The sequence below is a fragment of the Vanacampus margaritifer genome, chromosome 8, assembly GCF_051991255.1.
Source record: "Vanacampus margaritifer isolate UIUO_Vmar chromosome 8, RoL_Vmar_1.0, whole genome shotgun sequence".
Taxonomy (NCBI): domain Eukaryota; kingdom Metazoa; phylum Chordata; class Actinopteri; order Syngnathiformes; family Syngnathidae; genus Vanacampus; species Vanacampus margaritifer.
In genome coordinates, this window is record NC_135439.1 from 7,328,336 (window position 1) to 7,352,446 (window position 24,111).

Consider the following 24,111-nt stretch of genomic DNA (forward strand, 5'->3'; position numbering starts at 1 on the left):
GAAAGAAAATTGCTACGCCAAACTGAGTAATGTGATATACTTGTTCTGTTTTCTGTGTGCAACAAACATCCAGGTGGCTTCAGGTCGCAAGTGACTTTTTTTTTTTTTTTTCCTCTATTCACCGCCTGATCTTATGCTAAATTCAAAGCGAGAGCAACCACGTTTGAGCAACGATTTAATTAAACCTTCGGCAAAAAGCCGCCGTCTGCCATATAGTCTGTCTTTCATAATCACAGACTCCTTTTCGTTTATCTTCGCGTCGACGAGGTTTGCTCTGCACACTCTCTTCATTTCAACAAACCGAGTCCTCTACATGCTTTACATTACAGTACAGTATTTTGTGTTTTTAATACTTTTAAGGTTTTAATAACATATCTGGTATGTTTCCATCTAATTATCTAATTATATACACATGACTTTACACACCCTATTTTTTGTCTGCCCATTCGTAGGAGCTAGCGTACATCCTGACCCATGCAACAATCTGGCTTTTGTTACCATGACAACTAAAGGCGGAGCCTAAGCATTGCGACTTAAGTGGCATCTGCTTGCCCCCCCCCCCCCCCCCCCCCCCCCCCACACACACACACATACGTTCCTTGTGTTTCACTCCGACTGTTGCTTGAAAGTGATTTTGGATCACCTGATCCCAACTAATCATGTCGTGGCTGGAGAAATTGATTATTATATAATTAATTAAATCCCCTGTTACGTAACAGTGGAGTGGCTCCTTCACACGCCATTTTCAGAAACGGGCAAACAAAGATTGACTGTGTTTGTACGTGTTTAATTTCACACTCGATGGGTGGACAGACAATCCATAGAACCCGCTATTTAAATAAGAAACAATAAAAAACTCAGCATGTCCCCTTTCATATATTATCTTTTTGTATGATTAATGCATTTCTCCAGCGACAAGAGGATAAAAAAATTGGATGAGCTGACCGGATAAAGTAGAATGCACTCAACCAGTTTGAACACGCAGAAGTAATCAATCGTCTCTCCTTAAGCTATTCATGTGCGTACCTAAAGCGCTTGAGATCATTTATTATATGTCCGGAAGCTGCAGTGATTTGTGATATAATAATTTAGTATGCACTCTTGAAAAATAAACAATATTATTAAAAAAAAAAGGGGGAGGGAACTGTTGATGTAAAGATACGGTGTCATGAAGTTTTCCATATCATTTTCAAAGTGTGCCTTGTCATACGTATCAACAAAGAAAAAAACTAAGCTGCAAGATTCCTCGTTAAAAAGATTTAATATAATTTGAAATCAGATATAAGCTGTCAGCCCTGTAATAATAAACACATTACAAAATGCGTATCCATGAATGTTTAATGAGTTTTTCAAGCTGATATTTATCTATTTATTTGTTATTTTTTTTATTTTGTCCCCACACCTTAAATTTCAGGGGTACATGCAAAAAAAAAAAAAAAATAATAATAATAATTAGGGGCACATACTATCAATCGCCTCGGGAAGTTAATATTTACATTTCCACTCATATCCACTAAATTCCTGTGTGGAGCCTAAATATTCAAGAATAGCATTTAAAATAAAATAAAATAAAAATATTTTAATTAAAAAGGCCATCACCAAGTTTTCTGGCCGCAAATGTGTGGGTTGTGGCAAAATGACACCATTTTGGGGCAGTCTGAAGCCCTGTAAAGCGTAAAGAACTCCACTTCTCCCTCTTGTGTGATATTGCTTAGTTATTTCAACGACACAGAGAAAAAAAGATCTATAATCTAGTGTGTGGAGATAATGTTGGTGGAAGTTAAGAGTACAATCAACCTCGGCTGCCCGTGCGGCTTGGTTGTGTCATTTCTCTCGGCGGACTCCATTTCCCGTCATGCCATTCGCGGGCATGCGTACGCGTCACCATCCGTTGCCAACAACTCGCTCAGCCCTCTCTCCGAGTGTGTGTGACACCGGTGTGGCTGCAGGTTGAGCTGCTTCGTCTCCTAACCGGCCTGGAAAACTGGAAAAATGCTGTCCTTCGCTGTGAGACAACTGGCCCGGGTGAGTGTTTCAATAAGAAAGCGTTTTAAATTCCTTTTTTTTCGTACAAAATTGGACTTTATCGTGACATCGCTCGCTAGCTTAAACACAAGGTGCTCTCCGGTCTTCTAACGAGGTGATTGTTAACCACCTGCTTTTATTTTTTTATGTCAGTAATTTAACGCATTTATTTAGGTAGTGGGTTTTGTTGTTTCAGTGCATTTGCGACTAGGGCTCATTGTGAGCGCCAAGCTAGCCTGCCAATGTGCATTATGTCAGTGCAGTGGCTGCAGTAATGATGCAACAGCCACCGCTCGGTTTCATCATGAGCTGCACTGGCTGCAACTCGCCTGCTTGTTTGACTGGACCTCATAGTTTTGATTCATAAAAAGTACCTTCATGAAGACAATACCGTATTTACCTATAGGCATTATTATTGTTTTTTTAACCCACAAGTCAACTACCATACAAGGGTTTATCAATGTTTGGTCTTCAGCCCCAATAAAGGTTCCAAAGTGCAAATACAGCATGAAAACACTCAAGGGAACTCACTAAATATTAACTAAACAGATTTGGTAGTTATGTAAGTGATAAGGTTGTTGTGTGTGTGTGTGTGTGTCAGAGAAAATGCATACCAGGGGTGATTGGAGGACACAAACCTTAATAAGGGTACACACACAACTATTTGTGAAATGCAAATGACTCCACACGTGCAATGAGGAAAATCAGCAAGTGTGTACTCAAGATGACTAATATCGGCACACCACAAACATAACGATAAGAAGAAAACACAACGGACTGCTTATCTGTTAACCACAATGCCGTTGTCGTTTTTATTAGGGGTGTGAATTGCCTAGTACCTTTCGATTCGTGTCACGATTCGATTCGATACCGATTAATCCCGATATGAATCTATAAATTGCTTATTGCAAATTTTTTTTTAACTCAAATTTAGAACATACAAATCAGTAAACTTGTACATGTGCACTGTAAGATTTGTATGAAAACGTATATATATATTGCTGAATCTATTTTTTTTTTCTTTACACCCCTAGTTTTTATAGTGGTGAAGGATTTGTGAGAAACGTTATAGAAACACTTAACACAACCAATTGCTCCTTTTGTAATGACCAGCAACTTGCAAAGTCGTCTCGGCCAACGTCTGTGACGAACACGCACTTAATGATTTGCCATTTTGATACTGAACAATTTTCTTACACTTGGACGTATTACAAAGCCGCACACACGCAAAAGGCAGCTCTTTCATTGCACTGTTAAACATAGAACTTTGTTGGCAGGACATTTGCATTTTGGTTGCTGTGGTTTCTTAATTAGAGAACGCCCTTTTCAAGACTCAGAAATGGCAGCTCCTTCCAAATTTGTGAATTGTAAGAGATGCAAAATGTCAGCAGTGAGTTGACATCCGTGACACTAGTTAATGGACACATCAACATATACTGCTATCCTCAACTCTTGGTCACGGCGTCAAAAAAAAAACAAAAAAAACCACGAAGTGACCCACGGTATTCAAAAGTGTCACGAGCCGATAATTCCGAGACATTCTTGTAAGTCATAACTTTCCGTTGCTTGGATTCACGTGCTTGCATCCGTTTCTAATTGGTTTGCCTGATAATTGGTTAAGCGAGTGTCACAGGGCAAACTTTTTAAAAGGTCCCGTTTGGCAAAGCCATGCGTTGTCCTCACGATATGCACGTGAGTAAACGCATTCGCAATTCTGAAAATCAAAATAAAAGTAATTACATTGTGATTGTGGATAGCAGTTAATGTGAATTGATTATTTTCTGACATGTTGGAGATATTAATGAAAAGTGTTTCCCTTTTCCATTATTGTTTTATTTTTCTTAACAATAAAAGGATTTGCATCCCTGATCTTATTGAGCAACTGTGAGTAAACACAGTCTTTGTCAACAGGCCGTTCCAAAGAATCCAGGTCACTTGAAGCATAATCTCGATCAGGGGTTCTCAATTACTCGCACCCTGGGATACGATAGATACCGATTTTTGTATGGCCGCTAAATCACAAAACTCTTTTGTAGAAGTCAAACCAAGCAAATGATTTGTTAGAGCCCTAGAAAACAAATGTTTTCTCATTTTACACCTAATCATAAATTATGTGCAAAGTCGAGAATCTCTGATCTAAAGAGTTCTAATGAACTTTCCATTTAGAACATTGACTATGCATGTATTGATGTAGTAAAAGGAAGAAGAAAAAAAAAGTGCCTCGGGTGTTTAAAGTGTGAACTGTGAACAATAAGGAATAGTTTTGGGTTTTTTCTTGTATCACATCTAAGAATCTTTCGATGGTTGCTAAATATTTTCCAGATAAAACGTCAGCAAATAAAACTACAACTTTAACTTCCAATTTTGACAGTGTATAAATTGTTTTTAAATTTTAAATGTTTAAAATTTATAAGTTGTGCCAAAAAGGCAATTCACTTAAGAATCAAGATTAGAGCGGTCAAAATTAATCCATTATTAATTTAATCAACAACTGTTTTAATAATCAAGTAATCGTTTGGAGCCATTTTTTTTAATTTAAAATTGTCCAAATCCTCTGATTTCAGCAAATCAACAGTAATTGTCTGTGTGAAAGAAGACTGATTATATTCTGTGTTAAATCAAAATACCGAACCGCTAACATAGTGCAGCATCAGTCCTCCCCCCCCTTTTTTTATTTATTTATTTATTTTTTTAAATTACTATATAAATACGAAGTACAAAATAACCACCATTCGCAGGTTAATAAACAGTAATTGGGTAAAAAATGCTTTTGTAATACGTACACTTAAATGCAAAATTAAAATTAGATTAGTCGATTAATCGATTAAATAATCAGTCGATTAATCCATTCTGAAAATGTTCGACAGTGACAGCACTAATCAAAATTTGAATTTACAAGCTACGTACCAGTAGAGTGAGTAGTCGTCGTGCTCCACATGCTGTTTTTTGTGTAAAAAGGCAGACGACCCAAAAATCTGAATTGAATCGAATCGCCAAACAGTCAAAGTCAAATATGCCCACCCCTAGTATAAGTCATTGCATTGCAGTGGAGTATTGTGGTGTTTTGTAACACTGGAGAATGCGCAGCTAGAAATGACAAGAAAATAAACGCGCTAATGTTAGCTTACCTTTTTTGCTGTGTCTTCGCGAGTGATCGGGGTGTCAAACTCTGTGTCTCAGGCCACATCATAGTTACAGTTTCCCACAGACAGTCCTTATGACTGTGAAACCACACACAACTGAGGAGTAGAGATTAGGTATAGTATGTTTGTTGAACTAGTTACTGTTAAAAACAGGCTTTGGTTCTAAGATGTGCTTGCAATTTCCCAACGATGTTACTTCTACAGGTGACATTTAGAAATGTTGGTAGCGATTTTAGCATCTATCATGGAAGTTGACGCACAAGATTTGCTCCAGTGGGCCGCTAAAAGGAAGAGGCGGGCCGGACCTGGCCCCCAGGCCTCAAGTTGGACACCCCATAACTTTTGTTGCGGCTGTGCTCTCTCGGTCTAATGTGCCCGTTCGTGATAAAATAAATGGTCACGGAGGTGAACCGATTCATGCAACCCCGCTTCTCTGCTTTTTCTGTTGGATTAATGCGCATAATGTCTGCCTATGACCATGCGACATTAGCACATAGTTTCAGGAAAAAAAAACAAAAAACATTTTCAGGCTTGGGGAAAAGCCACATCAAACAGAACGCGTATTTAAACGGCGCCCGGCGGAGTGTGTTGGACTCGCGGCGCGCACAGCTCAGCGACTCGACGATGGGCCTCGCCGCCGTCTTTTTAAAGTCTTGATTGTCACCCTGACAAACCTCCGACCCCGGATCGAGTGAAGCCGCTCCTGGGCTTTGCCTCCCATCACGGCGCGCCTCTTCGGGCTCATTCCGATTTCCTCAGTCGAGCGTCATCCCGACTGAGTCGCGGGGCAATTTGTAGCGGACGGCCTTCCTATTAGCCGCTGACAGAGGCAAAGAAACGCTGTCAGACTGACGGATGCTTCTACCCGTGCCACTACCTCGCGTGTCTTTCTTCCCTTCTGTGTAATCCCCCCCCCCACCTCCTTTTTGTTTCCTTGTCTTTCCTGGCTGATTGTTTGGTATGACCGTTGATAGACGGCAGTCATCTGTAAAATTGAGTCGCCTCAGGAAACAGGCGACAAAAAATACGGAGGAAGGATGAATGGAACGCCTTAAGTCACATTGGTAACGAGCGGTACACTTCCAGGACGATAGACAAGCATGAGGTGTGTTGGGGGATGATTCCTGTAAGTGGAACGCCACTGGAGTGACGTTCAGGCATTTATCCGGCGTGAACGTAAAATATAAACGCATATGAATCCTCTCGTAGGGGAAATTAGTTTCCTCCGCAGGGTCTCCCCTTAGAGAAGCTCGGTTATCCGGGAGGGACTCGGTGTCAGTTGAAGTGGCTCGGGCATCTGGTTCGGTGTTCCGGGGCATGTCCCACCGGCGGGACGACCCAGGACACGCTGGCGAGACCACGTCTCTCGGCTGGCCTGGGAACGAACGCCCCCGGATCCCGTCGGAGGAGCTGGCTGAAGTGGCTGGGGAGAGGGAAGTCTGGGCTTGAATGCAGCCTATAATCACTAGCTCGGCATTGTACGTTTCGCATCTTAAACGTTACATTTATTAAGTGTAACAAATGGAAGCCGGCGAGGGAGCGCTGTAAATCCGATTCATTGAATTTCTAGCCTCTCATTATTATCAGTTTTCTCCAAGTTCACCTTGGACCGACAAGGTGAATCCGTTGCCTAAAAATAGTCCGTGTGTGACACGTTTGGTGCTCGTGCCTTGCCTCCTGTGCTCTTCAGATCACTTTATGCCGACGATTATTAATTAATCTCCACTAAGCGTCAGGGAGGGGAAACGAGTCGGCAGATTGCGCGGGCGGACCTCAGGGAAGTGACCCGTGTGTTTGTTTAAAAGCAGCCCCGTTTCAACTCTGAGGCAAATTTGAGGAAAAGCTGATTTAAAAAAATAAATAAAAAAAAAAACGCTAAGCTGGTGCTACCTGGCGCCGGATGCTTAGTAGGGCTGGGAATCTTTGACTGTCTCACGATTCGATTTGATTCTGATTTTTGGGTCTGCGATTCGATTCAGAATCGATTTTAGGTTAAAAATTATTTGATTGACAATGATTTCTGCTTCAATTTGTAGATATGCAAAGAATTGTCATGATCTACTCCAGTCTGACTCGCTAATGCTAATTAGCGCGCTGCTCGTGGCACTTTTATCACGCAAAAGAACGACTATTCATACAAAAACGCTTCAGGAGCATCTTAACATCCTACACTGCAAAAAAAACTTTTACTGGAATAACTTGATCGTGACTTTTTGCTTCTACGTGGCTGCAACTTAACAGTGTATCAGAACGAGCGGAACCACACTGCCCCTGAGTGGCCAAATCATGTACAACATGAACAGTGCTCCCGATAAAGGCACACACAGACAAGGGCAGGACAGTATAAAATAATTGGAATAAAATCGATTTTGGGACATTTAAAATCCATTCTGAATCATACTAGATGATAATCGATTTTTTTCCTTTTTCTTTTTGGCACACCCCTAATGCTTAGCGGCGCAGGGTGACAGCAGGATGGGGGGAACGCAGGGATGAGGCATGGCGAGAGTTTTTCTAGCTTCCTGTGCCATTGCTGTGGCCGTCCCTCAGACAGCAAAGGACAGTTTCCGTCAAGGTTTAATGACCCGTGTGATTTCTCAGCAAGAGGCAGCCCGGGCCCTTGTCGCCTCCAACCCCCTGCCTCCCCCTTTTTCTACCACAGGTGACAGAAGGCCGGGGCAGAGAGCGGAGCGCCTCTGCCGTTAACATGCCAGCCGCCTCCCTCGGCGCGTCACCGTTGTCCTCCCCGCCGCCCGCAGGAGCCCAAGCTAGAGGCGGCGGGATGGATGTTGAATCATGAGGCGCTTTCTTTCACATCTCCTCGGGGCCGGGTCATGGGTGGCGTAGCGCTTCACATTGCTGACTTTGAAGCTGCTGGCGCGGGAGCAATTCCCCATTCACAACTGCCCTGCGACTGACTGACCGACCACCGGTCCAGTGAAGGGTTGTGGCCACCAGAGTCACTTTTATCACGCTGTCCAAATAAAAAGAGTACAACTGTGCTAAATCACTCCACAGTGTGGTTGGGGAAGGGGAAGGCTTGTGTTTGGGGGGCGCCAAACACATCATTGTCAATTGTTTTCAGTCATGTTGCATTTAGTGTTTTAAAAGAGACGTGTTTTTTTCCCCCCCTCACATTTCAAAGCGGGGGGGGGGGGGGCAGTGTGCTGCGGTAGTCTGTAAATTGGCCCTACTGTGACATCATAATCTGGCCAAATCCAGAACTGCATTTTCAGAAATACTGTAGGTAGCTCACTGTAGACGAGCAGAGTGAGACTGTAAAAATGTTTTCATTGGTCATTTAGATGCATTTAGTGCCTGAATACTGATCTGGCTTTCATATGAACTCATTCACTGCCATTGACGGCTATAGACGTCAAAAATTCATTTGAACTATTTCTATTAGTTTCACTTTTTTTCCCCACTTTTGTTAACAACAGTCTGAAAACCTAGATTTTTTTTGGGTGTACATTTAGAACAGATATAAAATTTGTGATTAATTGCGATTAAAAAATGTAATCGTCTGACGCCCCTAATTTGTAATAATCTTTCATTTTTTTAAATAGAAGAATTTTTTTTTTTATTATTGTAATTAATCACATGACTTCACCGGTTAACTCAAAATTAATCACAAATTTGACATCTGTTCTAAATGTACAATACATTTTTTTCTAGGTTTTCATACGCTTGTTAACAAAAGTGGAAAAAAAATGTAAAACTAATAGAAATAGTTTAAATGAATTTTTGCCGTGAATGAGTTAATTAAAAAGTCACATTTCTTATGAACTGCTCAAATGTGCATACTTTGGATAGTCTGAACTTGGTATAGCGATACTGTACTGTGAAAGATAATGCCGTAGCCGATATCAGCTTTTCCCAACCTTTTATTGAGCCGAGGCATCCATTTTACAGCATAACAATCTCACAGCACAAAAATACTGAAATAATGAATTTACTCACAAATTGACTTGCACGGCTGTTAAATTGAGCACAAAGCTGATGTTCTCGCATGACGTTTTCTGTTGTCGCTGGCATAGACAGATGACAAACAGATATTCTGTTGTCTAACTTAAAGGTCCAAACGGCCACGCGCTGCATTGCTAAGCCTGCCGACGCGCTTTCGTCTTCCCTTCCTGCCAACTCTCTCAACGCTTTTTAATTGCTTGGTAATGGCGCAGTTCAAGGGAGGCCCGTCCCTCACACAACAGGTTGACGGTAACTTACAGACCTGCGGCAGTGTTGGTGGTTTTGACTGAACTGGCGACGTTTTTAACTGCTGATTAAGTGATGTAAAGCCACCAATCTTTCGTGAGCCCAATCAACCTTCAGACGTTTTCGCCGAGCTTAAATAGCCTCATTTTCTGTGTAATGAGAGACATTCTTTTACACGGCAATTGATTGGTCAAACGGCTTAAGACACCTGACAGGTGTTTCTCTCCAAGCACGTTGCCTGGAAAGCAACTGACTCAAATAGTTTGCTGTATTTCTGGCGATTTTTTTTATTTTTATTTTTTTTCCAATTACCGTAATCCATGAATCGGATTGCAAACATAATTGATTCAGTTACTGATTTGGTCTGTAACGTGAGCAAAATAAGTAATCATTTATTCATTATTATTATTATTATTGTTTTCTAAATTAAATAAATAGTTTCATTTTAATTCAAAGCAAAGTCCGCTTTTATGGAGGACTACAGAAATGGAAGAAGAATTACTGTTGAGGAGCTGAAATGAGTATTTGGATGATTTTAAATTAAAAATAAGTAAACAAATAAAAAACAGATGCAATTCAGCGATTATCCAAAAATAATTATTTATTTAATAATAATAATAATATTAGTGTTAGTAGTATTAATAATAATAATAATAATAATGATAATAGTATACATTTTTGTTGTAGGTAAATTTGTGCTTGACGTGTTCCACAACAAACGCGTCCAAGTTCCAACTATGCATTTATGGGCTTTGCTTAGGTCATCCTGGAAAATGTGTTCACGCAACTTTTGAAGCGTAACATTGGAAAACACGGTCTGGCTTAAGGTTAAGGCGAGTGTGTCTCGATACTTCTGTCCATATATGGTAGTGTTGTTCCGATACTGCATTAAAAGAGTGGTATCGGTGAGTACTTACAAGTAACATGCCGATACCATTAATTCTGACGCTAATAAAGGGCTTTGGATGCAGCATCTTGTGTCGTGCTCGTGCGCGCCATTCACTGATGTGTGACATGTTCACTGCATGCCGAGCTGAGATATCCGATTGGCCCTTGAATGTTCTGAACCAATGGCAGGGATCGCTTTTTCATGTTGAGGAAAGAAAAAAAAACTTGGCTATCGGCTGATACTGCAAAGCTGGGTATCAGGAGCTAATAAACGGTACAACACTAATATATAGCGTACACACACTCAAATGGTCCAACGTCGCAGCAGTGGAACTGGCCCAGCCCAGATTAGATAAGACGGAAATGCTGAATCCATTCTCCCTTTTGGTACACTGAGGCTGTAAAATGTGCTCTGTAAAAGTGCTGATGGCGGCGTAATGAACAACTATGCTGATAATTCATATCACGAAAACATGCAAATGTCCAATTCCATCAGACTGCATGTTGGAAAATGTCAAATAAAGCTGAAAAGAGAGTAAATGTACTGGACTATTAAAACTGATCATTGAGTGAACATAATGTAACTACATTAGTGGTTTTGTTGAAAAAAAAAAAAAAAAAAACATGTTAAGCAAAATTTTTTTTTTTTTTGTAATTCCCGCAGCCATTATGCCAGCGTGCCCCAGCTCGCATCTGCGCACGCGGGCAGCAGTCCCACGCTGCCAGCCGTGCGGCGGACGAAGAGCGGTCGTGGACAGGCCAGGAAAGTCTGGCTCAGGACGACCCAGAAATGTGGGACCTGCTGTTGAAGGAGAAGGACCGGCAGTGTCGTGGCTTGGAGCTCATTGCATCAGAGGTAAAAAAAAAATAATAATAATAATTCAATAAAGGTCAAAGTTCTCAAGCTGGATTTTAATTGGCGGTTGGTAAGAACCGCCACTGTTGATCAAATGATGTTTTCTCGGTCAGTTTATCGCCTATTAAGCAATGCCCAATCACTCAAATTTCTCCTCGTATCGTGGAAAAACAACTTTCCCTCGCACCAAAGCGGCTTTGGGCTAGTGTCCTGTTTTTCGTTTGAAGGCCGGAAGAGGTGAAATCTTCCCTGACAAGCTTTTGCCACCGCCTGCTACTTCCTCGCCACAGCAGCTGCTCAGCGAAGTGTGTCGGCCGCTTCGTCACACAAAGCCGCGCCGCTCTGGTGCGAGATAACGTTGATATCTTCATTCTGCCTCCTCCGCGCCGCGCGAGCCTGAGGGAGAGCTCAGTTGCGGCTCAGGCGGGCCTCTCGGCGGTATTTTCCCCCACAAGTGCAACCACACACGTGCACATGATTCCTCAGTCCTACGCACACATATATAAAAAAAAATATATATTGTGTTTTAAGAAAGAAAAAAAAAAACATTTCATTCATTACTGTATACCTACTTTTGCACCCCGCTGTATGTAATTCTTTGCAAGTCTGTGCCATTTGAAACAAAATGTTGGGCTATGTATGCACTTGTGAGGCATAACGGCAACTAACAAATAAATGCTACGCTCCATCAAACTCGCCGCAGCAATAAATCCTCCCTTTTGCCAGGGTTATTTTTAATTTATTCTGTTGGAGAGAGTGATCTTTTTTTTTATTTTTTATGATCATTTATTTTAGTGATCATTTTGGAGGCTGTGATTTATGGAGCTGTTGAATTGTAGGTTACGCAAGCTCTTGCAAATGATAACCCCCCCCCCCACCCCCTTCATATAAAATCAGATATAGGCATAAAAATGCTTTTATACATCTGAATACTTGGGTTATTAGAGGTAATTTCATTTCCTTGACTGACTATTAGGAAAATTAACAAACCACCAATCCGTAAAAAAAATTCTTAACTCTTTCACTCCCAGCCATTTTTACTGAAGCAATCCCCTTCGCTCCTGGCTGTTTTTCTGGATTTTGACTGATTTTGCAAGGCCCACAGAATATTTTGTTCTATTGCTATGAAACATGGAACCTACCAAAAGAAAAGATTAGAGTCTCTTCTTTCATCAGGGGAAAAAAAGTACATTTGTATCTGTTTCCGTTCTGCAGCAATTAGCATTAGAATATAGTTTCATCATTATTCACAAATCTGTTTAGAACTGTAGGTAAATGAGCTTGTTTTTAACATGGCCCTGGTGGATCTCTTCTACTCTGCTGCCACCTAACTACCATTGCTTTAAGCGACCTCTTCAGGTCAGAGGCTGTATCAAAGTCTTCTGTATGCTCTAGCATAAAAAAAAAGCATAAATTAAAAAAAACAACGTACAAATACATGTTGGTTTTGCAGCAATTATTATTATTATTCACAAACCTGTTGAAAAAGAGCTTGTTGCAACATGGCCCTGGTTGATCTCTTATGCTCTGCTGCCACCCGCTGGCCGTTTTTTGTAATAACTACCGTTGCTTTAAGTGACCTCTTCACGTCAGAAGCTGTATCAAAGCCTTCTGTATGCTCTAGCATAAAAAAACGTATACATATGTTTTTGGGAGTGCAGGATAAATTACAAAGTGTTAAAAAACGTATTTATATGTTTTGGGGTTTGACTGAGTTAATATTAAATGATAAATTCTTTCTTAGAGTATCACTTTCTTTTTTCTTTTTTTTTTTTTTAAGAATAAAGTTTTTCACAATGATTGTTTTCAAAGTTCAACATAAAATGTTATGCTGCCATTACACGCAATTGGTGCTGCAACAGCAAATCGATAATATTGATAAAAATCAATATTCAAAAGTGCTGGCAATGATTTTCAGTATCGATTCATCAGTCTGCAGTTTTAAGCAACATTTGTTCAATCATTTTTCATAAGTTAACCACTATAAATATTAATAACATACAATAAAATGCTGTCTGTATAAAATATTTGTAATGGCAAAAGACCCGTGTGATTACATTTTTCTTAGAGTGAAGGTTAAACATTCTCGTCAACCTGTTTGTGTTTGTTTTTAGAAGGTACTTTGTATGGCGGTGTTTTTAATTCAGGACCTTACACACAGAATACCTCATCTCGCCCGTCCATCGGCGTCAATACGTTATCGAAAAAGGATGACTCAGTCTCACCTTTTATTGCCTAACGCACTTTAATTTGCCATTCTCGTGTTGACTCGTGCAATTCATCCGGGGCACTTTTTGTTTGTGTTCTCACCACAGAATTTCTGCAGCCGAGCCGCTCTGGAGGCTCAGGGCTCCTGCCTGAACAACAAATACTCCGAAGGCTACCCAGGGAGAAGGTGAGCGTGTCAGCTTAGCAAACACTGTCTTGTTAGTGCTGTTAATAGACACGCAAACACGGCGACGCAAATGTGGTCACACATCTCAAATAGCAAAGGGAAACCATGTAACATTCCTGCACATTCAATTCATTTGACCTTTTTAATGGAATAAGAGAGCAATGCCACTTATGAAATTGTTGAGCCACAAATTAGTGCCCCACATTGCAATTTGGCTCGTGTATATAAAAAGTCCACACACCCCTGGTCAAGTTTTTTTTTTTTTGTGATGTTTAAAAAAGGGGAAAAAAATCAACATTAATGTGACCTAGCAACTGAATTAAATTTTTATTTTTTTTAAAAGATGAGGTAAAAATACCACCGATAAAGTAGTTGCACAAGTGTGCACACCCTCATAACTTATATGTGGCAGTGTTAAGAATGACCCAATCACATTCAAACTCATGTTAAATGGGGGTCAGCACACACCTGCCTCTATTTAAAGTGCCTCTGGTCTCATTTTTGTGTATCCATATACAGTATATCCATTTATATATGCAAAACCTGGCATTTGAAGAGGGGTGTGTAGACTTTTTTTTTTTGTTATGCCCCTAAAAATGTTGTGTTTCTCCGGTGTCCGTGTCTTCAGATACTACGGCGGAGCCGAAGTGGTGGATCAAATTGAGCTCTTGTGCCAAAAGCGAGCCCTGGAGGCCTTCGACTTGGACCCGGCCAAGTGGGGCGTCAATGTCCAGCCTTACTCGGGCTCCCCCGCCAACTTTGCCGTCTACACTGCCGTGCTCAACCCCCATGACCGCATCATGGGTCTGGACCTTCCGGACGGAGGACAGTCAGTAGTTTTATACTTAATCTCCACATGACATGATGCGCATTATCCTTTATCCGTAAAAAAAAAAAAACTCTCTTGATTTAACTATTTGAGTGGAGTTGTTTCAGTCGTGTTGTGTTTTTTTTTTTTGCACCCCCCCACACACACCCCCTTTACCCCCAGTCTGACCCATGGCTACATGTCAGATGTGAAGAGGATCTCAGCCACCTCCATCTATTTTGAGTCCATGCCCTACAAACTCAATGTAAGTAGAGCCCCCTTACCCTCTACTTACCCCTTGTTTACGATCCTGAAGTCATGATAAACAGTAGTTTAGTGATATTTTCCCAAGTGTGCGACAGTCTGCCCTCAGGGAACATAAAATGCCTGACACCCCCCTCACCTCCAATTTATGTGCCACATGCGCAATTGCTGTGTATACGCATTTCATTCTGACAATTGTTTGCCACAAAATGCCCGAAAACTCACACACATTTTTGCAAGTGTGTGTTTTTACAGGTGAAAAGATATCTCTTTAAGGGTCCCTAATGATAATGTTATTATTGTTAGTAGGAGTAATAATACTAGTAGCAGTAGTAATAGTAGTATTAGAGATGTCCCAATCGCATTTTCTCGCACCCAAATATATCAGTTACCTCATTTTGATATATACTGAGTGTCAATCTGACACCTCAGCAATTCATTGAGGAAAAAAAGAAAACAAGAGCCGTCTCAATTACTTAAATCATTTGCTCCCCAAAACGTATAAATGTTTTTATTGTCCCAAAGACGTATTTATATGTTTGTTTGTTTGTTTGTTTTGTTTTGTTTTAATGCTAGAACATACAGAAGGCTTTGATGCAGCCTGATACATTTTTATGACTTTAAGTCCATAGTGGTTCAAATCAAGTAAACAAATATAGTATTTTATTCTTTATTTTAGTACATTTAAAAATCTGATATTTACAGTTACCAATCATCTGAACATTGATTAGACCTAATTTCCAATTACTGGATCGGCTCAGGGCAACCCATCACAAATTTTTATTCTTAGCAAAAAGCTAACCAGTGCTTCATGGTTGCGTCTTGGGTCCATCAAGGCGCGCTAGCGATGGTTGGCTGATGGATGGCCCTGAGAGTCACCCTGCCCGGGCCTTTGTGATGCATGGGCAGCCGGGGCCCCTCTGCGGGAAAGATAATGGGAAATCGACAGGCCGGCCATCACCGCTGGCTCTGCCCTCACAACGGTCAGCCTGATAGAGCGAGCGTGCAGCCGTAGATGTGCTCTGCAGATGGGAGATGATCAGATTGTCTAAATAAAGTGTTCCCTTTGCGCTCCTTTCACCCGTCTCACATTTTCTTTCACCACCTTCCCTTATTTTCTGCCGTCTCGCTCTTGCCGGGTTTCATCTATCTTTTCTCAAACATTCCTTCTAATTTGACTCCTTTCGATAAAAGAGCACGGAGTGTCTCAAACCATCCTGCCATGTGTTTCGCTTCGGTCGAGCGGGTCCCTGAAAGGTTGCATTAGGGCCGCATCATCACCTCAATTGCTCTTCTATGATATGACGTGTCGAGATATCTCTTTTTAAATAAATTCCTTCCTCCTTTGTAGGTAGCTGGAGCACTTAAAATGTAGCGGCGTCAAATGGGAATAATCTCTCTTTGATGTTTGCAAAGGAGCCTCAGATTTTCTAACATGTTTTTTTTTTCTCTCCTCTCTCTTTCTTTGTAATATAATCTGGTTCCTTCCCAATTTCTACCCTAAATCTCCCCCCCACCCCTGCCTGCTCTTCTTCTTCTCCGCTCCTCTTCAACGCTTCCCCGCCACTCAGCCTGCGACAGGACTCATCGACTACGACCAGATGGAGCTGACGGCCAAGCTGTTCAGGCCGCGGCTCATCATCGCCGGCACCAGCGCCTACGCCCGCCTCATTGACTACGCTCGCGTCAAGAAGGTGCGCGAGCCTCACCTGCCCTTGACCTTGACCCCCTCACTTAGTCTGCTTTTTTTTTTACAACTTCTGTGTCAAAGATGATTTCCAATCAAGTACAGTTTAAAAGAATAGGCGACTTCACAAACACTATTTCTAGGCTTGCTGATATCAGGCAATTTGAGAGGAAGAAAGGAAGCTCCTCCCCCCCCAGTTCAACATAAGTGCTTGGCGCCAAGATGACATCCGTCTGATGGCGTCACGGGAACATTTTGTATGAGACGACATGGCTTTGGCCTGCACGCAAAAGCAGAGGTGGCAAATCCAGGTCCTGAAAGTAAAAACCTTGGCTTTAGCCCCAGGTGCTAGCTAGCTAGCTCCTTAGCTAGCTCCCATGATGCTCATTTACCTGCTAGGGAGATAGATAGATAGCTAACTAGCATCAATGGCTAAAGCCAAACTGTGGCAGGGTTTTACTTTTGACTGGACCTGGATTTGCCACCTTTGCACTAAAGCAGAAATTAGCTGAGTTTTTCAGCGAAAAAATGGCCTTTAGGTTCCTCAAAAAGCTTCAAATTGAATCGTTTGTGTGGCCAATGCAGACACACCAGAAGGAGCAGTACAATGAATTCAATTGCGGCATAAAATAAAGATGCACAAACTGTTCATCTTTTTCTATACTTGAAATTCAAAATGTGAAAATGCTTTTTAAACATTTCATGCACATTTTTTTTTTTCTTGGTATGTGTCAAATATCTACTGGACGTTGACCGGCGTCAGGTTATGTTTGGTTCCACTGTAACTTGACAATACTACAGGATTCCTTGCACTTTCCAACTTCAGTTATCCTCCCCTCTTGTCGACTTAACCAGAGCGAAGGCAGACACTCCCAGGAACTTCAAACTACACTTCACTCTCGCAAAGTGCACCAGAGAGCCTGTTATCTTTCTTCTTCTTCTTTTTTTTTTTTTTTTGTCAGACCCACCCGCTGATTCATCTTGGTTGCACAGCTTCACTTTAGGAAGGTGCCATCAGATGGAGTGTCCCGCCATTACGGCGCTGTGTGTCTTTATTAAGATCCATAACGACTCTGCCACTACACCTGAAGTGGAGCCATATTTCTCCACCCCACAAACTAGCGTGTCTCTGTGGAACCGTTCACTGTTTTATGGCACAAACCGGCAGACTCCTCGACAGATTTCCAGTGTCGTTACGTGGATAGCCTTTGGAGCGACACCAAAACACCGACTACCCCCCCACCCCCCCCCCCCCCACCCCACACACACACACACACTCCCCACCCGAATTCTACAGTAGGCGGAGAAACCCACTAACAAACATGTTGTGATCCAGTTAAGATTTTCACGATAATGCACATTTTTACTGGAGCGCCAAAAGGATGCAGCGCTCTGATCCCTCGCCAGCGAATCATTTGCATGCTTGCGAGCTGTCTTTTTTAACTGGTGACTCGTCTCCATGAATGTTGCCAGGAGAAGGCGGAGACGTGTCCCATGTTGGCGTATCATACATTATATGTGGGTCCTCAGAAGATTGATGACACGCTAAATACACCAGCTCTCATTTGAAATACTTTTACCGTCCTTTTATCACTTATTCTATAACGTTTGTTCTAATGAGGATCACAGGATGTCACTGGACACCTTGGACTAGTTGTTATTGTTAAAGTAGAAGTCAACCGTAAGCATTTGGTGACCTCACTAGTCTAAACATGGCATTCTGATTATTATTACATTTGTGGAATATGAGTTATGAGGCAAAATCCAGCCGTTTTTATCCATCTCAGGGTGGCGGCCATTTTGCCATTTGCTGTTGACTGAAGATGACGTCACAGTTGCTCAGGGCTCAGGCAACGACCAATCACAGCTCACCTGTTTTCTGAAGCTGTGCTGCGGTTGGTTGCTACCTGAGCAACATTTATGTAATCTTCAGTCGACAGCAAGTGGCAAAATGGCCGCCCCCTGAGATGGATCAAAATGGCAGAATTTTGCTGCTTAATTTATATTCCACCAACGCAATATTAACCAGAATACCATATTAAGACTAGTGGGGCTGCATAGAACATATTATTGTCACAAAAAATATACTAAATTCAATTAAATGCAAAGAAGGTGACTACATAAATTACCAACGTGATCATTAATGGTTAAAAATAAATAAATAAAACATGCCAAAGCTACAAATCATGGTTAATCAATTTGATTAATCATATCTTGATGCAACTGAGGCCAAATGGAGTGCCCTGCTTGGCTGCAACCATTTGCTGATTCAGTCTCAACTAGTTCAACGTCTGAAAACTCGCATGACATAAGTAAGAAGTTGAGATTGACTCATTTGGTCTTCAGTTTTCTGCTTAATAGAATACATTGAAGACAGTGACGGGATCAAGAAGACGGTTTTTTTTTTTTTTTTTTTTTTCAATATATAATGCAAGAAAAATGGTTATTTTTTTTTTTTTATTTAGTATTAAATAGTTTTTGTCGTCCTCAGCTGTGCACTGACATCAAGGCCCACATGCTGGCCGACATGGCTCACATCAGCGGCCTGGTGGCGGCCAAGGCCATCCCGTCTCCATTCGAACACGCCGACCTGGTCACGTCCACCACACACAAGTCCCTCCGAGGAGCCAGGTAACGACGCGACCGAGCTAACCTGGAAAACGTCCGCGCGGCTGACACGCACGTCGATCACATTGCTGCTACTCGCTTTGTTTTGTTCAGAGCGGGTCTCATCTTCTACCGCAAGGGCGTTCGCTCCGTGGACAAGAAGGGCAAGGAAATCATGTACGACCTGGAGGACAAGATCAACTTCTCGGTCTTCCCCTCGCTGCAGGGCGGCCCTCACAACCACGCCATCGCAGGTGTTGCCGTGGCACTCCGGCAGGTAGGAACAAATTCAATCAGAATGGTCGGCGTCTTTAATTGCCGAGTTTGTTCAAACTCACATGGATTTCGCCTCGGCTACTTGACCCCACCACTAAAACACAATCTGTATTTAGGACATAAAAATATAGAAATCAATATTGACAAATGTGCAAACGCCCTCACTCAACCATCTGCATGTTGCTGTGATTTCAGGCTCAGTCTCCCATGTTTAAGGAGTATATTGCCCAGGTTATCAAGAACTCCAGGGCCATGGCTAATGCGCTACTCGGCAAAGGTTACACCCTGGTGTCAGGTAATCCATTTTGGAATTATAGCCTCCCCGATGTTTTGCGAATAGTGAAGAAACTCAAGTTATTTGATTGAAATTGACGACGCCACCTTAAAAAAGTTTCTAATTGCCTATAGATGCAATGTGCACGATGCAAACTCCTAATCTCACTTCAGCATAGCTCCTTGGCTCTGTAATACGTTATATTGTTATTGCTTTGCCCTGTGAATCGGCTAAATAGGATCGCTGTAATCAGGAAGAGGAGCTGTCAATTGCTAAGTACTAAAGACATTTATAAAAAACAAACAACAAAAAAACTAATTTAAATATGATGATGAAGGTCATTTAATAATTTAGTTTATTATGTGTAAATGGGGTAGTGTCATTATAGTGGGCCAGTCAGTCAAGAAATGTTGGTCTTGCTCTTGTAGTGCTTGCACAATTTCCACCTGCACAATTTAATGATGGAAAAATCTAAACCAATTTCACATCTTAAAGTGGAAGTCATTATTAAACATTTCGTGACAATAATATGTTATATGTGACTTCACTAGTCTAAACCTGCCATTCTGAATAATATTACATTTGGAGACTGAATTATGAAGCAAAATCCAGCCGTTTTTATCCATCTTAGGGGGCGGCCATTTTGCCACTTGTTGCCGACTGATGATGATATAACAGTTGCTCAGGCAATGACCAATCACAGCTCACCTGTTTTCTGAAGCTGAGCTGTGATTGGTTGTTACCTGAGACATGAGCAACATTGATGTTACCTTCAGTCGACAAGTGGCAAAATGGCCGCCCCCTAAGATGGATAAAAAGGGCTAGATTTCGCTGCCTAACTATTCCACTAACGCAATATTAACCAGAATACCGTATTTAAACTAGTGGGGCTGCACAGAACATATTATTGTAAATTTTTGCCATTTTTAGTTTCTTTACCACATCAAAACTTTTGTTGAATATTTCAGGAGGAACCGACAACCACCTAGTCCTGGTGGATCTGCGGCCCAAGGGCATCGACGGCGCCCGGGCCGAAAGGGTGCTGGAGCTTGTCTCCATCACGGCCAACAAGAACACCTGCCCCGGCGACAAGAGCGCACTGACCCCCGGAGGCCTCAGGCTTGGTAAGGGACACGCACTAGCTCGCGCTTCGCTGCCTCTTCACATAATGCTTTTATGTTTGTTTATGAAAAATACAGCCACACATACGGAAATGAGTCAGCCACCACAAGCGCTGAGCAGTGCATGATTAATTAAATATGTTTAGCTTTTTAATCATCTTCCAGGAAGTTCCCTGGCTCCATATTTATACCGCCCCATTTTTATTTAATTTTTTTTAGCATACTCTCAAAGCTAGATCGTTACCTCCGCATGTTGACGTTTATGATTATGTTGATTTGCTCTTAAGTGACCATGCAACAATGACAAAGAGACTCTACAATCAAATAGAATACAACATTATTAATCCCTCAATTGGGAACCGAGATGGCAAATCCAGGTCCAGAAAGTAAAAACCCTGCCACAGTTTGGCTTTAGCCCCATGTGCTAGCTAGCTAGCTCCCCGGATGCTTGTTTATCTGTTAGGGAGCTAGCTAGCGAGCACTAGGGACTAAAGACAAACTGTGGCAGGGTTTTTACTTTCTGGACCTGGATTTGCCACCTCTTATTGGGAAAATCAAATTTTAGCAGGGAAGTGGGCATTAGTAGCCACTGTACCATACATAATCCATGCTGTTTTGAACGAACCCCACCTTGTTCAGCTAAGTTTCAGTAAGCAAAAAGTTACTTGTGCGACTTAAGTTTGAGGTGTTTACTTGGTGTGTGTTGCAGGCGCTCCAGCGCTGACCTCCAGGCAGTTCAAAGAAGCCGACTTTGTGCGGGTCGTGGAGCTCATGGACGAGGGCTTCCAGATCGCCTTGGACGTGAAGAAAAAGACAGGTGAGCGAGCGCTCCGAAACGCATTGCGATGGCGATGCAAGTACGAGCTGTGAATTAGTGATAAACCTGCATCAATACGGCTTTTTCATCTTCTCTCCGGTTGCTGCGCAGGAAAGCTCCAGGACTTTAAGAACTTCTTACTGGAGGACCGCGAGACGGTGGCCCGTATGGCTGAGCTGCGTCGCCGCGTGGAAGCGTTTGCCAGGCCTTTCCCCATGCCGGGATTCCATGACCATTAGGAAGATTGCCAGTCTTGTTTTAAAGAGAAAAATCAACAACAACAACAAAAGCAGGCCTCGTATTGAGGTTTAACAATAAAAAAAATGCCAGATTTTATAGAAGAGAATAACCTATTTTCTATTGTACATTGAAACGAAAGTTCACTTTTACTCACGGTTGCCACTGTTCATCGAGATACGCTCTGTAGTCTTAATGTTGTAAAGCAACTTAACCAGTGTCACTCATTTATCCCGGTGTTTCCCAACATTCATTGAGTCCTTGAATTTGACTCTGGTCATCCTACGTGGAGTTTATAAGTTTTCACTTTGCCTCGGTTTTCTCCGGCCTACTCCCACATTCCAAAAAAAAAACAACTCTAAATTGTCCTTATGTGTGAATGTATAAGTGTGTGTGGTTGCTTGTCTATGTGGCTTGCGTTTGACTGGCAACCGGTTCAGGGTGTACCCCAATTCTTTTGCTAAACGTCGGCAGGGATAGAGACTCCTGCTCCCTCACGACCCTAATGAGGACACGCGCTATTGAAAATGGATGGATGGGAAAACAAACTGACAAGCACAAAATAACACCTTAATGGCAATTTCATTTCTGTTTAATTTTTTCTATAGCTACTAACACATTTCAAATATTGCTTTTCAATATATATTGGGTTCACAGACCGCCTTAATCACTGCATCAGTGATCAATTCAGGTCTGTCTTTTCTTCCTTTGCACAGCTTCTCTTGAAAGTCCACCTTGCCAAAATACAGCAGCATTTTATTTCTCCTATGTTGTTTCAACTGACTTGCTTGCCAACACGGTTTGATATAACATTGGAGTCAAAATAAAAATAATTAATGCCAAAGAATGTGTCTTGTTTCGTAATATATAAAGTTTTGTTTGTTTTTGTAATAAATGGACAGGTCGCGTGTTTTTTTGCTTCCCGATAACTAAATCAAGCGCACCCTATGTGTCTTGTTTCGTAATATATAAAGTTTTGTTTGTTTGTGTAATAAATTGACAGGTCGCGTGGTTTTCTGCTTCCTGATAACTAAATCAAGCGCACCCTCTCTGCCTTGACGTGAGTGTTTTGGCTTTTCTAGTGTTCACGTTTAATTAGGATTAAAATAAAGATTAGTGCACCTTGGGAAGATTTACAACTGGACGTCGCCAGTTTACCAAATGCTCCAAAAAGTCAATGCAGTAAGTGCAACCAGTTTGTAGGCTAAATAATGCCGTGCTTGTGTTGAGTCTGCTGACATGCTAAATTTTAGCTCCAAATGCTACCATATGCTAGTTATACAAGCTAGTTGGTGGTCGTTGATTTCTGTTTGCTAATTTTGCTGTCACAAAGTTTTGATTCAACGTGTCAAGGTTTTGATAATGGCCAGGGACTAATGGACATTTGCCATGTGACAATTCAGGTCAAACAAATGCTACTCCAAAATAGTGCTACTACATACGTAAGAATTAGCATAATGCTACATTTTGTTGTCTGTATTCATGCATTCATTTAAGTTTCCCAAACCTGAATACTCATTTTGGAATCCTTGTTTTCGAGTCCGATTAGAATTAAGCACAAATAAAAATAATAAAGTAACAAACTAAACATGTTTTTTTGTACAAAATGTACCATTACATCACCCCATCGTTAGCCACTGTTATGTTTTTAGATAATGTATGTTTTAAAGTTAAATTTTCAAATATGTCCCCCTTAGCACAAAAAAATTTGTTTAATAAACAATTCATGAAAATCTTACTTCTAATACTGCAAAGGATTTGTAGTAAATGAGCAGTAATTGTTATTGTATTGTTTCAGTTTAACATATTTTATGGACTGCATAAATAAATAAACTAATTGCAGCTGTAACAAAGTGATGTAGATTAGATCAAACATAAAACACAGATATACAACAAACTTTTTTCTTTTTTAATCATGCTATTGAATGAGGAACTCTCCAAATATTTTGACTGGTAATTTATAAAACTAACTCATAAAAAACTCACAGGACTTACAGTTAACGAGCAGTATTTTTTTGTATGTATATTGTATAATATTCCTCTTCAAAGATTAACATTTTTATAAATTACACAAAAAATCTGAAGCACATATTATACAGTATTAAATTAGCATCATTTTGTGTTGTTTTCAATGTTATTGACTGTCACGTCAAGTATTATTTTAGTTTCTAAATTAAATGGGTAAAAATAAACATGTAAATGAGACCACCAAGTATGTATGTGCCACTTTATAAACAGTCCATTATAATACCGGGAAACAAATGGTGACATTTTAGCGAGAAAGAAATATCCATCACTATGAAGAGGAGCGATTAAAACAGTGGCGACATTGCACGTTAAAAGAATGGGACCGTAAGCAAGAAAACACAGCGTGAGAAAGTATTCTGCGTCTGTAATTGTCATAATAGTGCATTGTATTGGCCATCTGCTACGCCCGCGCCTAATGTTGCCCATATATCAAGGCCGTGTTAATCTGTTCTTATTGAAAGAATACACACACT

At 41.2% G+C, this 24,111-nt stretch overlaps 1 protein-coding gene and 1 long non-coding RNA gene across 3 annotated transcripts in view; both read left to right on the forward strand.

The window, feature by feature from the left end:
• The first annotated feature begins 1,858 nt into the window (after positions 1-1,858).
• On the forward strand, positions 1,859-22,457 carry shmt2 (serine hydroxymethyltransferase 2 (mitochondrial)). The gene is made up of 12 exons (XM_077574123.1): positions 1,859-2,025; positions 10,933-11,124; positions 13,440-13,519; positions 14,148-14,348; positions 14,511-14,592; positions 16,163-16,285; positions 18,770-18,909; positions 19,000-19,162; positions 19,357-19,456; positions 20,404-20,559; positions 21,266-21,373; positions 21,485-22,457. The coding sequence occupies exons 1-12, from the start codon at positions 1,993-1,995 to the stop codon at positions 21,610-21,612; spliced, it is 1,506 nt and encodes a 501-aa protein (XP_077430249.1). The 5' UTR covers positions 1,859-1,992; the 3' UTR covers positions 21,613-22,457.
• A 191-nt stretch (positions 22,458-22,648) lies between these two features.
• The window catches only part of LOC144056369 (uncharacterized), a 45,878-nt gene continuing 44,415 nt past the window's right edge, over positions 22,649-24,111 (forward strand). For both annotated transcript variants that reach the window (XR_013295052.1, XR_013295051.1), the window contains exon 1: positions 22,649-22,792. This is a non-coding gene — a long non-coding RNA (uncharacterized LOC144056369). The remainder of the gene's footprint in view (positions 22,793-24,111) is intronic.